At 39.9% G+C, this 16,038-nt stretch overlaps 1 protein-coding gene across 1 annotated transcript in view; it reads right to left on the bottom strand.

Annotated features, from left to right (window-relative positions):
* gigyf1a (GRB10 interacting GYF protein 1a) overlaps positions 1-16,038 on the bottom strand; it is a gene marked incomplete in the record, with an annotated part of 26,936 nt that overhangs the window by 1,124 nt on the left and 9,774 nt on the right. Inside the window, 22 exon segments of the mRNA XM_024287810.2 lie at positions 9-531; positions 2,910-3,054; positions 3,126-3,170; positions 4,524-4,690; positions 4,761-4,918; positions 4,993-5,201; positions 5,271-5,459; positions 5,527-5,658; positions 5,757-5,830; positions 5,915-6,015; positions 6,826-6,929; positions 7,115-7,338; positions 7,412-7,577; positions 8,699-8,868; positions 10,422-10,625; positions 10,708-10,831; positions 11,545-11,780; positions 11,896-12,095; positions 12,181-12,289; positions 13,544-13,661; positions 13,772-13,867; positions 15,938-16,038. Of these exon segments, the coding sequence (XP_024143578.1) occupies positions 464-531; positions 2,910-3,054; positions 3,126-3,170; positions 4,524-4,690; positions 4,761-4,918; positions 4,993-5,201; positions 5,271-5,459; positions 5,527-5,658; positions 5,757-5,830; positions 5,915-6,015; positions 6,826-6,929; positions 7,115-7,338; positions 7,412-7,577; positions 8,699-8,868; positions 10,422-10,625; positions 10,708-10,831; positions 11,545-11,780; positions 11,896-12,095; positions 12,181-12,289; positions 13,544-13,661; positions 13,772-13,867; positions 15,938-16,038 (3,140 nt within the window).

The raw sequence follows: 16,038 nt of genomic DNA, 5'->3' as shown, positions 1-16,038 counted from the left end.
AAAAAAAAAAAAAAAAAAAAGCTCAAAAAAGAGAAATATCAACAGTGTTTGTCTTTTGAGAAAGGATTCGCTCTCTGGTTTCAACTAAAGGTCCCCCTGACTGTGAACAAAAAAACAAACTCCGCCCGTGACTCCGCCCACCTCCACCTGTCAATCAAACGGTTCGAATCCGATCTCAATAAAGTGCATTAGTTCAGAATAAGGTGCTTAAACGTTTTGAGTGCCGGAGGAAGCCGCCCGCCACCCTCTCCCCTGCTATAGTGATCAACGGGTGCAGCAGGGAGCCCTTGTCCTCCACCCACCGGGGGGCGAGAGGGAGCCCCCTCCCCAACCCCCACCCTCGTGCGCGCTCCCCTCCCGACCCCTCCCCGGTTTCCCCCAGCAGTGCACATTCGTCATCAGGTTTGTCTGATTAAAAGACAGAAAAGGCCTCAGGTAGCTATTGCTGCTGCGCTGCTTCACATCAGTAATCCTCCACCATCTCCATCTCGTTCAGGCTCAGACACTCGCCCGTGTTGGGGAATGAGTACCCTGCAGAGGGGGAGAAGAGCAGAGGCGGAGTCAAAGGATGGCGGCGGCAACGGCCGGCGGGACAGATGACTCTCACGGGTTCGACTCTGAGCCGAAAGAAGGGGTCAAATCAAGGTCAGATCACGGTCAGTGATGAAAACAGATCATTAAAAATTATAACCGTTATAGACTCAAAAACACATTCTAAACATTAAGGACATATTGAAAAAATAAGTACATTCAAAATAGTCTATTTTGAGCACAAAAATAAAAAATACTGAAAATATGTGATATGAATTAAAAAAAAATCTGATTGTATATATTTTTTTTCAGAATAAATATGAACAGTTTTTACTCAAAAACACACTAAACTTTAAGGACATATGGAACAATAAAAAGTATAAATAAGTAAAATATATATAATTTAAACTGAAAGGAAATATTAAAAAATTGAAACAAAAATGTTTTACTTCCAAAATACACATTCTAAAGATTAAGGAAATATTTTTAAAAAGATAACAAAAAATATTTAATCTCAAGAAATATTGAAAATGTGAGATTTGAATACAAAATAAATTGAATTAAACCGTTTTAAACTCAAAAATACATTCTGAACTCTGAGGAAATGTTAAAAAATAAATAAGTTAAATATATACACACACTCATATTAAGCTTAAAATACATTTTAAAATGTGATATTTTAATAAAAAAACTGATAGTATATGTAAAAGCAAAATGTCTTCACAGATTTCCTGAAGCTAAAACCAAATAAATATTAACATTTGACAAAGATTATTTATGCATCTGCTATGATAAAAAATGTGGATGCTTTATAAAAAAATTTAATTAAAATATTTTTTTTTTTCAAAAAGTTGTTCAACTGCACTGTGGTCTGTATCTTTGACTGTAAGTGAAAGATTGAAAGCAAAAAAGAGAAACAAAAAAGAAAAAAATTAAATTGAAAATCAGCAGCTGTTAGTCATAAAACTTTAGTTTTTTATGACAGTTTTAGTTTTTTTTTTAGTCAAGAATCAAATTGACAACATTTTTCATAAATTTCTTTTCAGTTTAAAATCATTTTTATTCATATACAATTTTAATTTTCAATATTTCCTTTGAGCTTAAAACTTAATTTGTTTTTCTGTTTTGTTTCCAGTTCAAATCTATAATGTTTTTATTCTCTTCAACATGACGCTGATTCGACTCCATACAACATTTAACCTTCCTGTTCATCTGAACACACCCACATGTACATTTTCTTTATAGTGTCTCGTAATATTTTGAAAAAGTCATTTTTCCCTCTCTGGGACGGTCCCATGAACTTTTTTTTGACATTTTCAAACATCAAAGCCAAATACACCTGCAGTTCCATCACTGCTCCTCTGGGGGGCAGCGCTGCTCAAAAACAAGTTCAGTGGCAGGAAGACCCGGATCACACCATAGGGGGAGTCAACCCACCATGTACTTTTAGGTCTAGTTTTTATGTTTATTCATGACCAAAATAAGTTTTTATTGAACATTTCTAGTGATGAAAGTTCTATTTCAAACCAATGCCTCAAATCCTTTATTTAGGTGTTTATAAGATTAAAGGGAAAATAGTTTTACAATAAATCATGTTAAAATGCGTCTGAGTTGGCGTCTGTTGGCGTCTGATTTGTTTTGCTTCTGAAGCTGAAGAAATCAGACGCCAACTTCTGCATTTTAATGTGAATTTAATGTAAAACTAGTTATTTTCCGTTAGATTTCCCCTTAACTTTCCCCTTAAAAGTTAAGGGGAAATCTAACGGAGGCCTTCATAACTTGGCTCCCCTAAAGAAAATTCCTAAATGTTTCTTATACACGATTTAGTTTTTTATCAACTAAAATATCTGCAGCTGCTTTTTTTGTTTCCTAGATTTTGTGTCGTGTTCATTCAAATGTGATCTATATTTTCCCATAAGTTCAAACTAAAAAACTAAACTTTAGTTAATTTTATGATGCAGCAATAAAAGTGAAAACATAAAAAGTCAAAATAGATATTTTCCCTTATATTACACCTTAACTTTTCTCTCAAATGTTAAGGGGAAACCGATTTTTTCACATTAAAATGTATTTAAATTAAATTAAGTTTTAAAAACAGTTTGTAGATGTTTTACAAAGATTTATTCAAACTAAGTTGTAGATTTGTCAAAGATGTTTCTAATGTGTGAACATTCATTAAACCTCCATTCTTCAGTGTTTTTACCATTTTAGGTGATGCTAAACTCTTGGAGTCTCAAGTGGTTTTCAAAATAAAACTTCCTTCAGAATCATAAAAATGATGTAAGTTCTGAATGTTTTTCTCTTAGTCACCACAATTGAAACTCTTACTTTGATCCGAGGACAGAGGAGACGCAGTAAACCGTCGGATGACCACTCACCTAAGATGCTGGGGTCAGAGTGCAGCATCATGGGCGGTTTCTTCTTCATCTTTCCTCCCTGGTTGTCATAGAGACCAGCCTTCCCCATGTGGTTGGACTGGAACACGGACTGCAGGGTGCTCGGGTTCATACCTCGCATCGAGTCCTGCGGAACACAAGACGCCATCAAAACATGACCGTCTACGGACAGAACCAGAGGGGATTGTGGGAGTTTACCTGCAGAGGGAAGTTCATGTTCAGCCCCCCCACATCCTTCGACAACTGGAGATAAATACAAATAACGAGACATTTTAGAAACATTTTCTCTGCTATTTTTTGTCAGAATTACAGGAGATAAAGTAAAATTCTGAGGAAAAAGTCAGAAATTCAACAATTTAAAAGAATAAAGTCAAAAAATGATGCTTCTAAGAGTTGTAATTTTACAAATAAAGTCGTGCTTTTTTGAGAACATTACAAGCGAACCTTTTGTCTAATAATTTTAAAACTTTATTCTTTTGTATTAAAAAAAAAACTTCACATTTTTTGTTACAATTTTTTACGATTCTTGTAAAATTTTGACTTCCAAAAATGTATTGACTTTTTTTCTCAAAATGTCAGAACTTTCTTGTAAAATTTCAAGTTTTCTTCTCATATTTTATGACTTTATTCTTGTAAAAAATGTAATAATTGTATGACTCTAGAAATATTAAAACTTTGCTCTTGTAACATTTTGACTTTTCTTCTTTTATTTTACAACTTTTCTTGAAAAATGTAAACGCATTGCTCCCAAAATTTTAACCTTTTTTGTGACTTTTGGTAAAATTTTATCTTCTCATAATATCACAATTTTACTTGTTTAAAATTTTACATTTTCTTATAATTGTATGACTTTATTCTCACATAAATGTAAATTATTAGAAAAGAATTGTACATTTCTTGCAACATTTCTTCACCTATTCAACAAAATTTTTGCTTTTTCCTCTCAAAATTTCACAACTTTTTTGTAAAATTTTGTCTTTTCCTCATAATTTAACAACTTTGTTCTTGTAAAATGTTACGTTTCCTTGTTATAATTATGACTATTCTTGCATAATTTAAAACATTTTCTAATAATTTTAACTTTTTTGCATCATTTGTCATATTTTTTTAATTTTGGCTTTTTTTTACCTCATAATTTCACAGCTTTTCTAGTAAAATGTTCCTTTTTTTAAATAAATTTTACGAATTTATTGTTGTAAAAATTGAAATTGTCTTGTCATATTTTTGTTCTTGCATAATTAAAAAATATTCAAGACTATTCAAAAACTATTACGACTTCATACTTTTAAAACTTTGACCCATTTCTCATAATTTTACAACAATTTTTTCATCATTTTCCCACATAAAAAATTGACTTTCTTGTAAAACAGATTTTTCTCCTTTTTTCCTCCTAATTTTACTTTATTCTGTTTATTAGACTTTTTTGTCATAATTTTAGCTCAATAGTTTCATATTTTATTGATCTATTTTCCTTCATGGTGGAGCTGGTATTCTGTCAGAAAATTATGATAATTCTCCACAGAACATAAAGACGGCCGTCAAAGAGGCGTGGTCTCTCTCTCTGGTCTCCCGTGGCGACGCGGCGCTCAGACCGACCTGCTGCTGCTGTTGCCTCTGTTGGTTGGCTTTCTGTTTGGCACGGCGCTCCAGAAACTGTTTGGCAAACTCTTTGGCTTCCACTGTGTCCCCAAGGTACGACCGGATGAAATCCAGCACTGCATAGGGAGACTCCACCTCCTTCAGGTACGCCACGATGGTGGCAACTTCACAAAGACAGCAGAGGTTAGCGGAGCACAGGGTAGGGTCTCGTCCAGCTGAAGGGGCGTGGCCTACCGTCCAGAGAGCTGGAGGAGTTGTTGGCGGAGCTGTTGAGAGCGTGCAGCATCTGCTCACACCAGGTGGTGAAGCCGTCCTGAGGCTTCATGCCCTGCAGGAGCTTCAGAAGCTTCTCCTCCTCCTCCGTCCTCTTCCGCCGCATCATGTACTGCTCGCTGAGGGAGACGCCGCAGGTCACAACACCGACCGACGGGATCAAACCCGCCGCTCACACGGGGGGGTCACCTACTTGAGGGAGGGGCTGCTGCGGCTGTTCTTCAGGCCCAGGTTGTTGCTGTTCCCGCGCAGGCCAGCCTGGTTCTTCAGGGCTTCGTCCCACAAGCCCATGCTGCTCGAGGAGCCGCCGCTGCCGCTCTTGGACTCCAGCGCCCCCCACATGCCCACACCGTCCGCCCACTGCCCCCCCATGGAGGAGCTCCCCATGGACAGGCCCGAGTGCTGCGGGCAGAGGAGTCACGTGAGCGTGCGGGCTGGTCGGGGTTAACGCGGCGGCGTCCGGAGACTCACCCGCTCCCGCTGCTGCTGAGCGCGCTGCTGCTTCAGGAGCCGCTCCGCCTCCTGCTGCATCTCCAGCAGCGCCAGAGTCGACTTCCCGGCCTTCGACAGCCCGGACGAGCCCCCGCTCCAGCTGGAGCTGCCCGCCCCCGCCTGCTGGGGGGCCTGCTGCAGCAGCTTCATGATCAGCTCCTGCTGGCGCTGGAAAACAAAAACCCGTTCAGACGCGGAAAGGTTTCCCCAAACTGCTGCTCGTTCTTCAGCTCACCTTGCGCCTGAAGATCTCCTCTTCCTCCCTTCGTTTCTGCTCCTCTTGTTGCCTCCTTTTCTCCTCCCTTCGCTTGCGCTGCTCCTCCTCCTCGCGCTTTGCCCTGAGTTCGGCGTCTCGCCTCTCCTGGAGCTTAAGGAGAACATCCAATCAAATCTTATTTCGTTTGTTCTCCCGTCTCCCTGAGGGCTCTACGTTAAACTAATCCAACAAGTTTTCAGCCGAATTACCTTCTGAAGATGTTCGAGAGTTGGACCCTGAGTTGAAGAATTCATTGTTATGTCCCAAAGACTGGCTTCACTGCCTGCAAGACAAAGATCAGGGCACACGATGCTCTTGAGTCTGAAGTCTGTGACCCTCCGAGGGGCAAAGAGGCGGTCAAACCGACCTGACGGCTGTGAAGCTGAGGTATGCATGTCCCACATGGACCCTGTATCTGGCACAGACATCGACCTGTTCATCGAAGGCATCATACCCTGCTCACTGCACCTGCACACAAACAGACAAGAGAGAGGGCAGAAAAAGGTTTTAAATAAAGTTATAAACATTTACGGCTGAAACGAGTACAAGAATACTATCGTATATATGATCTCTCCAAGAAAAAGATAGTATTTGAGGATCGCAAAATCATGATCTTTATAAATATTGTAGAGTGTAGTTCAAATTAGGGCCACTTTATAAAGAAAATTTTATTTTTAAATCTCATAAAATTAGGAGAATAAAGGCGTATACTTATGACTTTTATTAATAAATATTAAATAATATACTTTTATTTTTAGTGGCCCTTATACGAGAATACTAAAACATTCACTTTCCCCCCTGTAAAATTTAGTACAAATAATTGTGACATTCGAGATCGCAGATTCACCATCTTTAGAAGTAGTAGTGTGTAGTAAAACTTGGAGGTGTAAGAAGTATCCGAATACTCTGGTATTTCTAATTTGTCGCAGATAAATCGAGTACAGAAATGTTATGATATCCGAGATTAGCGATTTTTACATGTATTGTTTACGTAGTTTATACCCAGTTATTCTCTAAATCTCACGCAGTTGTGCGTAATTTGCGTCTCGTATGTCTAATGGACTTCATGTTTTTACCACCGATGTTCAACCTTTATATTGTCTATACGACACACATATGATAAATCAAGTATTTGACGGAGAAATCACTATTAAATGACACGTTTTGCCTCTCTTCCCGGTAAAACACCCTTCAAACGGTTTGCAGATCTCTAGTGACTCCCTGTTATCTGGTTTGTTGTGTAACCCCTGGAGAAGCTGCTGGGGTGTCCGCCCCCACCTGTTAATGAGCTGGAAAAGCTGCTGCTGTTGCTGGAGCTGCTGATAAATAGCTGCTGCTGCTATCTCCTGTTGTTTCTTCAGGCGCTCCTGGTCCAGGTTGCCCTAAAAAGTAGGAAAAAAACATCCAAAAATGAACGTTTTTTAACTAAGAATTCGGCAGAATTTGTCGCCGTCTAATAAAAAACAGAAAAACAGAGTTTTCTCAAGAACAAATATTAGCGTTAAGACTTTTTAAACCGTCACCCCCCCTCCCAGAAATCCTCCAGGTTGGCTGAGCTCTGACTCACAGTCCCGGCGGGCCCCCGGTTGGGCTGCGGGCGCTGCGTTGGTGGGAGCTGTCTCACCAGCAGGGGAGGCGGGGAGGGCCCGGGGGCGAAGGGCACGCGGCCCCACATCTTTATGACGTCCCCCAAAGGCTGAAAGCCCTCGTCGCAGCCCCGCTTCACCAGCAGGCTCATGGTGAAGTATCCGGCCTGGAACCACTCGCACATCTCCACCGTGGTGAAGGGACCTGGCGTGGAGACGGCGCCGTTAGCTAGTCTGCACGGGGAAGGAGGCGTGTGTGTAAGCTAGCGCTAGCGTACCCTGGATCTCCCCCTGGGGGTCTTTGTAGAACCACTTCATGGCCGCCTCGTGGCTGAGCGGAAGAGCGGCCGCCGTGTTCCTGCTCTCCTGCTGCTGCAGCGCCTGGGTGAAGCACTCCTCCTCCAGAGAGGTGTCCTGCAGCGATGCTACCATCTTCTCCGCCTCCTGTGGACACGCAGCAAACCGTCATCAACAGGAGCACCCAATCATTTATAACAGGGCTGCCACGACCACTCGACTGATCAACTGTTAAAATAGTCGACAGATAATTTTATAGTCGTTACTTTATATTATATGGAGTCAGAGTGTAGTAAAGATGAAAGTTATAACGGTATTCTGCTATGTTTTTGGACTATTTTGGCATTTATTAAGGTTTTTTAGGGTAATTTGGAGTTTAGCTAATATTTTAGATGTATGATAGCTATTTTGGATTTTTTGATTTTTAGGTTTTTTTGGACTTAGGCTAATATTTCAGCTGCATGCTAGGTATTTTGGCTAATTTAAGTTTTTTTCATTTTTTTGTCTAATTTGCCATTTGTAAGGTGTACAAAACCGCTGTCCACTACAGAATTTGTATGTATCCTTCTTTATGTCTTTTTAACTCAAATTAACCAATTTACAACATACCTGGCAAGAGCAACAACACCCCCCTCAATAGAACTAGAGGTCCTTTTATAGCTCCTCCTCCTCCTCACCAGACCAACCCAATTAGCTTTCAAATAAATACATTTTTAACAGAAATAACATCTAGCATAAACAAATAAACAATAATATTCAAACAGAAATATTACTTGGAATTTAGAACAGGCATGTCTAAGTCAACTAAATCATTATGGGGTCCACTGCAAACCAGGAAGTGAATAAAACACGTAACAAAAAGTAATATAAACACAGGAAGGGTGTTCTCACTGGAATAGTTTTAATGTGTGCAGCCACTACAAGATTCTATAACAATTCCCATGAAAAAGTGTCGGATGTAAATAATTCTATAGTGACTGAATAATGTCGTTTCACACCATTGAACTCATATTTGAGCTAATTCAGCTTCAGCGTTTGCAGCTATTAGCTTCAGCATATTCAGCAGCCAGATTCAGCTTCCAGCATTCACACTAGCATTATCACAGGTAATGCTATATATCTAGTTTTTAGTTAATTTAAAGCTAATGATGGTTAAGATGTGTTGCCCATTACCTGATTAGTCGACTATCAGTAGTTTAAACCCAATAAAGGTCAAAATACTGAAGCTTCAGACGCAATGATTCCGCTAACTTCCTGCCGGCTCGTACCTGCTGCAGGTGTTTCATGCCATCATCGTCCTCAGCGTCTCCTCCAGTAGGAGGAAGGAGAGCAGCAGCGGCAGAGGAGGGAGCTGGAGGACGCAGACCAGAGGAGGAGGAGGAGGAGGAGGAGGAGCCGGGACTCAGCTGGGGTTTGGAGACCCCGATGGGAGCCAAGTCTGAAACGTTAAGACAAAACGATGATTTAATGTGAGTGTACAGAGCTGACTTTATCTGAGACCGCTCATCTTGATTCACTACTGAGGTCTTAAGCTAAAAAAAAGTTCTGAATTCGCAGAAATTCTCACAGGTTCTTCTATTTTTTTCTTTTCTTAACGCCGGATGTCAAACAGCCTCAGTTTGTGATTGGCCAAATAGGTGAGCGGCTTCTGGTCACACGCAAGACGGCGTCAGAGTCAAGCAGAAACCGTAACTTTAGCCGGTTGCGTAAGCGGAAATTTCCTAAACTTTAGGAAACCCTTTCAAAATTATATTTTAAAACTTTTTCAGAACTATCAGCTTTAATGTTTTTGAATGTGAATAAACTGTTTTTTTCTCTGTGAATCAGATGATCAGAGTCGCGAAAGACCGTTTTTTTAACGGCAAAAAGGGTCGATAAAAGAGAGACGAAACGGGAAAAAGGTCAAAAGTTTAAAACTTTTTTCTTGTGGCCGGCGCTGGCAGAGGGAGGGACTTCCGGATATTAATTTCCAGGCACCATATTTTTTCTCTGTAGCCAGATTCTCTTGAAATAGCCCACAAGGGGGCGCTAGAAGGTCCAACAGGTTTGATTTGGTATGAATTTTGTGCCGGTAACCTTTAGCACCGGCTATGTCACCAGAGACACCTAAAAAACACGCTTTTTGACGCAACTCTTCCACTATTTGCACAGTTATTACAATTTCAATGGATTCCGATGCAAAAAAAAGCAGCTTTGATACGAAACATTTAACATTGAATATCTAACCAACAAAAGTAAAAGTGTTGCATATCGGTGCAAAGCTGCTTTTATCTCCATGTCAGGATCTAATAGAGTTATGATAATTGTGTCGTTGATGTTGAAGAGTTACAGTAATTCAACCCTGAAGTGTTAAGAGTGATGCTTAAGAACGGTTCCCTTAATACCAGGTAGCAGTGGATGCAGTTTATTTTTCCAAGACAAATGTAATTCTTCATGGTCGACAGCTACAAAACTTGACATAAAAATGATTGATTTCTTTCCAAAGAGTTCCTTTCTAAATCAATATGTTAACTCTAACAATGAAGCTTCAGCTCCAGTATTGATGCTCTTTAAATTATTATAACTCTGACTGCAAAATAACACGGACTCTTCAAAATACTGTTTTTGTAAATGCGGTTAACAAAATATATAAGCAACGTTTTACGTCAGGTTAATAAAGCTGCATTAGCATCAGAACCCAGTAGAATTACGTCAAAAGTGTAAACCGTCGAATGGTCTTTGTTGTCACCAGCAAACAGCTCCAGCATTGAAAGGTGAATTAGCCAGGAGTCTGCTGAAAAAATGACTATGTCTGTAAAAAAAAACAATAGCGTGTAATGAAGTTCTAACCATTTGTTTAAATCATTGTGACATTTACTTTAGACAAAGATAAATAAAAAAACTAAAACTTTTAGCAATAGGAAATGAATTAGAAACAGTTTATCCAAAACTTAATGCATTCATCCAAATTAAAAAACTAAACCCTCACTTGTCCAAACAAAGGAACCGTACCCTCATGAGGTGTGCTGTTGCTCTTGACAGAGTGGCTGTTGCTCAGCTGACTGTTGTCCACCACCTGAGGCGCCGGCTGAGGCTCCAGAGACGGAGGAGCGCAGTGAGTCGGAAGAGAGGAAGAGGAGGAGACTGAAACTGGCTTCGTCTTGTCGTCCACCAACGAGACGTCTTTACTCTCCGGGAGGGAAAACTGAGGAATCGCTGTGAAAGGAACCACACATGGAGATCAGACATTTGCATTTAAACATCTAAAGTCGTCACTAATGATCGGAGAAATCTTTACCTTTGTCTTTGTCTCCTTCTGTGTTCTTCTCTGCGTCAGGAAAACCGTCTTCCTCATCCTCCTCCTCCTCCTCGATGCCCTTAAACTCCAGCTCATCCTCCAGGATTGTGTCCTTCCCGCCTTTCTGTAGAGTAAACAAATCCACACCGGAGTTTCTAAACGATGTTTCACACAAAAACACTAAAGACAAAAAACTTTTAAAATCCTACTCTGATCAGCTCTCAATCTGTTATGAAGCCTTTCTCGGTGCTCTTTCTGTTATGATTATGTCGTTTTAGACTAAATTTAAAAAAAAAACTGTTTACTAAGACATAGTTTCTGAAGTGTAGCAGGAGTTTGTGAGAAATTCACTCCTGAGTTGTGGGCGGGACTCTTGGTGGAGTAACCCCGCCTCCCCTTTCCTTCCCCATAGCAGAGACCCTCTCTGTTTACAAGATCTCCTGCTCTCACTTTTCGGGATTCCCCATCAAGTGTAAATTGTGATTTAAATTTTATATATATATATATATATATATATATATATATATATATGCAAAAAACGTTATCAAAATTCTAACAATGTCCACAAAAATTGCAGTTCCACTGTTTCCATTAAATCATAACTATTTGAATAAACACAAAAGATTCAAAAACACGACAATGAATGTGAACAATACCACAAAACCATGTATTTACTGGTTTTGTTGTGTTATTTGTGTACGCTGAGCAATATTGGAGTTTTTCTGCTTTTAACGCAACAATTTGAATAAAGAAATACTGACAAATTGTATTTTGACCTTATTTTTCTGAATAAATGTCCTCCATCATCAGACAAAAGCCATTCTGAGTTGGTCGTACCTTCAAGGGCATGAAAGCCCCCGAGGAGTCGAAGGTGCCCATCTCTCCGTCCTCCTCCGCGTCCTCCGTGCACCACTCCGGCAGACCGTCTCGGTCGTCCTCGATCCCCTCACTCCCCGCTCGCCGGCGCCCAGCGCCGTGACCCTCAGAGTCCCGGAAGTCGAAGTCGAACTTCCTCCTGCGACTTTCGCCCGGACCGCTGTGGTCCCGCCAGCCTGCTGAGCGCGGACCACCATCTGGGGCAGACCGGGAACTCCATCAGTTTCATGAATTTCAGCAAACATTCAAGGATGTTTTCCTGCCTCCCAGCGCGATCGTGGCGTTTTATTAAAAACACAGGTTCTGCCGTACCGTCCCTGCGGGGCCCGCCGTGCCTCCAGGTGGTGCCCGGCTCCCCCTCGTCCTCCTCCTGCTCCTCACGGAGGGTGCGCCAGTTGTCGCTGTCGGCCCTGGTGTAGTCCTTCCTCCCCGGAGCCCCGGGACCTCCAGCCTCCTCAAAGCCGGGACGCCCCGCCTCCCGTCGCAGAGGCTTCTCGAAGCGACCGTTCCCTCTGAGGGAAAGCGGGAGGCGGAAGTTCAAGCGGATGGAAGCGTGCAGGACAAAACTACAAAGGAAGAAGCTTGACGTGTTCTCACCGGTCGTCCCAGCTCTGACTGCGGTGGATCTCGCGGACGCTCCGACCGAAACCCACCTCCGACTCTTCAATACTTCTTTGGTAGAATCCTCCTTCTCCACGACCTCGACCTGCAACACGGACGAGGAGCTTTGATTTGTCCCAAATCAAATCAACTGTATTTACAAAGAACTTCAGCTCAACCAAAACTACAAGACAAAACAACCAGAACACTCACACATGAAGTAGAATCATAAAAACAATCGAGGTCTCAAAGCAGTACAAAACAGAGCATTATTTTCAAAATAAAAGGCGTTCAGGAGGCCACAGGAACACTCCTTGACTTGCCTAAATTTGAAGAAAATTTGAAAGTAATAATAATAAAACCAAAAAAAAAAATTGGAGTGAGACATCTTTCTGGTGATCATATGTGGCTTCTTTATCCGTTCATTGTGGCTCTTTGGATTTAAGGAAAATACAGATGATTTAAGTAACTAATGGTCTTGTCCTTTAGGTTTATTTGTCTTTCATGTTTGGATTTTTATCATGTCAGAAAACTGAGCAAAATGATGGTAAAAGGTTTACAATTCTGTCAGAATAAAAGCTAATTTGATTATCTGTTGCTGTTTGGAAGTAAAGTTCTCAAAAGTAAACAATTTTAAATGCAAAGATTTGATCTTTTGTGTTGGGATTTTACAACAATGTCATATTTGATAGTAAAATGAGAAAATTAATGAGGAAGCATCAACGTAATAATAATGGAAAATATTACATTTGACTTATTACATTTTCATTTCAAGTAAATTTGATCAAAGGGTAAATTTTCTTCAAATTTATTTTTTTATTTAATTTTTTAAATCTATTTGTTTTTTATTACTTAAAAAGGCTGGATTTTATTTTATTCTTTATTTTAAAAAAAAACTGTTTTATATATATTTTTTTAATTCTGCATTTTATTTTTGTATTCATTTTTTTACATTTATTTTATTTTTTTAAAAGACTATTTAATTTTTGTATTTATTTCATTTTATATACATATATATATATACACACATATATACATATAAATGTATTTAAAATTACTATATAAAGGAAAAATATTTTGTAAAAATGTAAAAGTTACAGTTTCAAAATGATTGATTTACTGGCCATAAATACATAAAGTGTTTATTTTTGTGGTTCTTCCTGGTTTTCGTCAGTAACAAACTGGACCAAACTTTTATTTTAGTTTTAAAGGTTGTAGAACTCTGACTTAGACGGGAAAAAAAAGCAAAAAAACTGATTTACAAAATAAAGAATTCCTGTTTTTCTTCTAACTTTCAGATTAAAAGCCTCCGTTTTGTTTCCTCTTAAACATGGTTGTCCAGCTTCACATTTCTCGTTACCTCGCCCGCCTCGCGTGGCCCCTCGTCCGCGGGCCACTCCAGCGGAGGTGGTCCCTCCCACGCCTTTTCCCATGAGCCTCAGCACTGCCACACTGTTCACAGACATGGAGAAGTTCCTCTGCGGAGAGCGGACGAAAGGAATGTGAGAAATGCGAGGAAAGCATCCAGCAGGACGGCTTTCTCTGTTGCAAACAAAGAAACAAACAAAAAAACCCCAACGGAGCCGACCTGCTCTTCCTCCGTGAGAGGCACCAGTGCCAGCGGCTGCATGGGGTCATCCTGCAGAATAGCAGCAAACTCCTTATCCTGCATGTCCTCTGGGACCTGAAAAGACCAGGAACTCCAGTTAACAACACAACCTTTCAAAGTAAAAGAAGCCGCCACAAAAATGGACTCTTAAAACTTGAATAATAAGCACCTTTTAAATCTCTAATAACTGGTTTATTTTGGGCAAAACAAAAGAAGCAGATGATTGAAATAATCCTACATTATAAATTATTACACTTAAAAACAGAACAATGGGAAGGGGGGGTGGGGTTGCTCCACACCAACAAGACTCGACTCAGCAGCGAATTTCTAAGGAACTCCTGCCGCTTTGCAGAAACTATGTCCCGCAAGTTTTCCAGTTTTGGATAAAACAGCATCATAATAATTTAAGAAGGAAAAAAACACATTTATAAAAAGATTAAAACATGATCGAAGTGGGATTTTAACAACGGTCGAGTCTTTTTGGTGCCCTGTTGATGTCACGGTGGGATCGCCTTTCACAATAAAAGTGGTTTTAAGGGGATACTAACTGCTGTTGACCCCAGAACCAGAGTTATATTATAATCAAAGTAACAATAAAAAGATTCAACTTCATGCCTCAGATCTCAAAAGGGAAACTAAATGTAAACAGCGTAGAAACTGTTCCAAACAAAAACAAAAAATGAAAGTTAAAAAAGTCAGATATCGACAGCTCAGTCATACAAACGTTTGACCATCTGAGCAGAAAAGAGTTTTTTATTAGTTCGTCTGCATTTATCAATGTCAATAAACTACAAGTTATTTAACTTCCGCATTGAAGTCTTTTAAAAAACTAAAGTGGTGCAAGGCGCAGTACACCAAGCAGCCACTGGGGGCTCGTAAAATAAACAAATACATCTAATTCATAACAAGAATTTGTGATTTAAAACAATTTTTTTCTTAATCATTTTTCAACAAAGCAAAACAAAAAACCCACACAGGTTTGATGCTATCCATTTGAGGCTATCCCTTCTGCTAAGACGGAGACGATAATCATCTAAAAACAACAAATAACCAGTCATGTGGCCCCACATTCTTCTCATCTTTATCTCTGCTAACAGAAGATTTCTGATCATATTTAGTTTTTTCAGTTGTTCCTTTTGTATTGCTAAAACAAGTTGATAAAGGTTCTCGTTTATCCAGGTAATGATGTCTTGAACTAGACATTTACTGATTTAAAGAAGCTAAATTGAAGGATTTATAAGATCATTTAAATTAAGAAAATGAAACAAACAGAAAGTTACTGCCACTGTTTCTTGCTCTACATGAGGTTTGATCACTATTGCCTCGTTTGTTGGAGTCGAATCCTGAATTAGTAGTGAAACATTTTGAAAAAGATTTTACATCCTAGTGTTGCCACTCAAGTTTAACCCTTTAACACCTGACACGTCATCGGTGACGACTTTCTCCGACACACCGTAAGACTTCGAGCGTTTACACAATTATTCCAACAGATTTTATTGGCTTTGTGCCGTTCTGCAACTAATTACTAACGTCAAGTGTTACGTAGAGCTGCTATACAATCAGTTGCTTTGCGTCAAATGCATTTACGGTAAAAGAATTACATTAATTCAAGCAATATCAACACTTGAGCTAAAGCTCTGGTGGTAAAGGATCAAAACTAGAGACGTCCCGATCTGGTTTTTGGGGTTAAGTCACTTTCAAACACAGCTGCTGCGTCTCACTGTCGCTCGTCTTTAAGCAGAACGGAGAGATACATTTATTCTTTTTTTTCTTCTTTTAAAACACTTTTGTAGGCTGTTTGTTATAAAACAACCCTTGCTGTCAGTTAAAAACCTTTTTAAAAGAGTAATTGATCCCGGAAGTCCAAATCTGAGAATATTTTGCTAGCTTAGCTTAGCTGAAAGGTTTTTGTGCGCTCAAACTAGCACCGTAATAAATAGTTGTGATCCATTCACGATATGTAACCTTCTAGTAGAGTATGTATCTGGAATGATAAACTTAACATTTGAAACACTGATTAGGATATTAATACATTAAATGTCCGTTACAGACATTTCAATCGAGTCATCAATCGTGGTCGGATCAGGACATAACTAGCTGAAACACTGAAGAGAAAGAACAAAATAGTGTGTTTTCCCCACTAACCTTGTTGTCTTTGACATAAAGTGCTAACATCTCCTCTCGGCCGTAGCGGTACTCGGCCAGCTTGTACTTTGGCATGGCGGGGGAAGGAGGGGGAGACGTCA

Source organism: Oryzias melastigma, linkage group LG18 (genome assembly GCF_002922805.2).
Source record: "Oryzias melastigma strain HK-1 linkage group LG18, ASM292280v2, whole genome shotgun sequence".
Classification (NCBI taxonomy): domain Eukaryota; kingdom Metazoa; phylum Chordata; class Actinopteri; order Beloniformes; family Adrianichthyidae; genus Oryzias; species Oryzias melastigma.
This window is presented reverse-complemented; position numbering and strand designations above follow the sequence as displayed.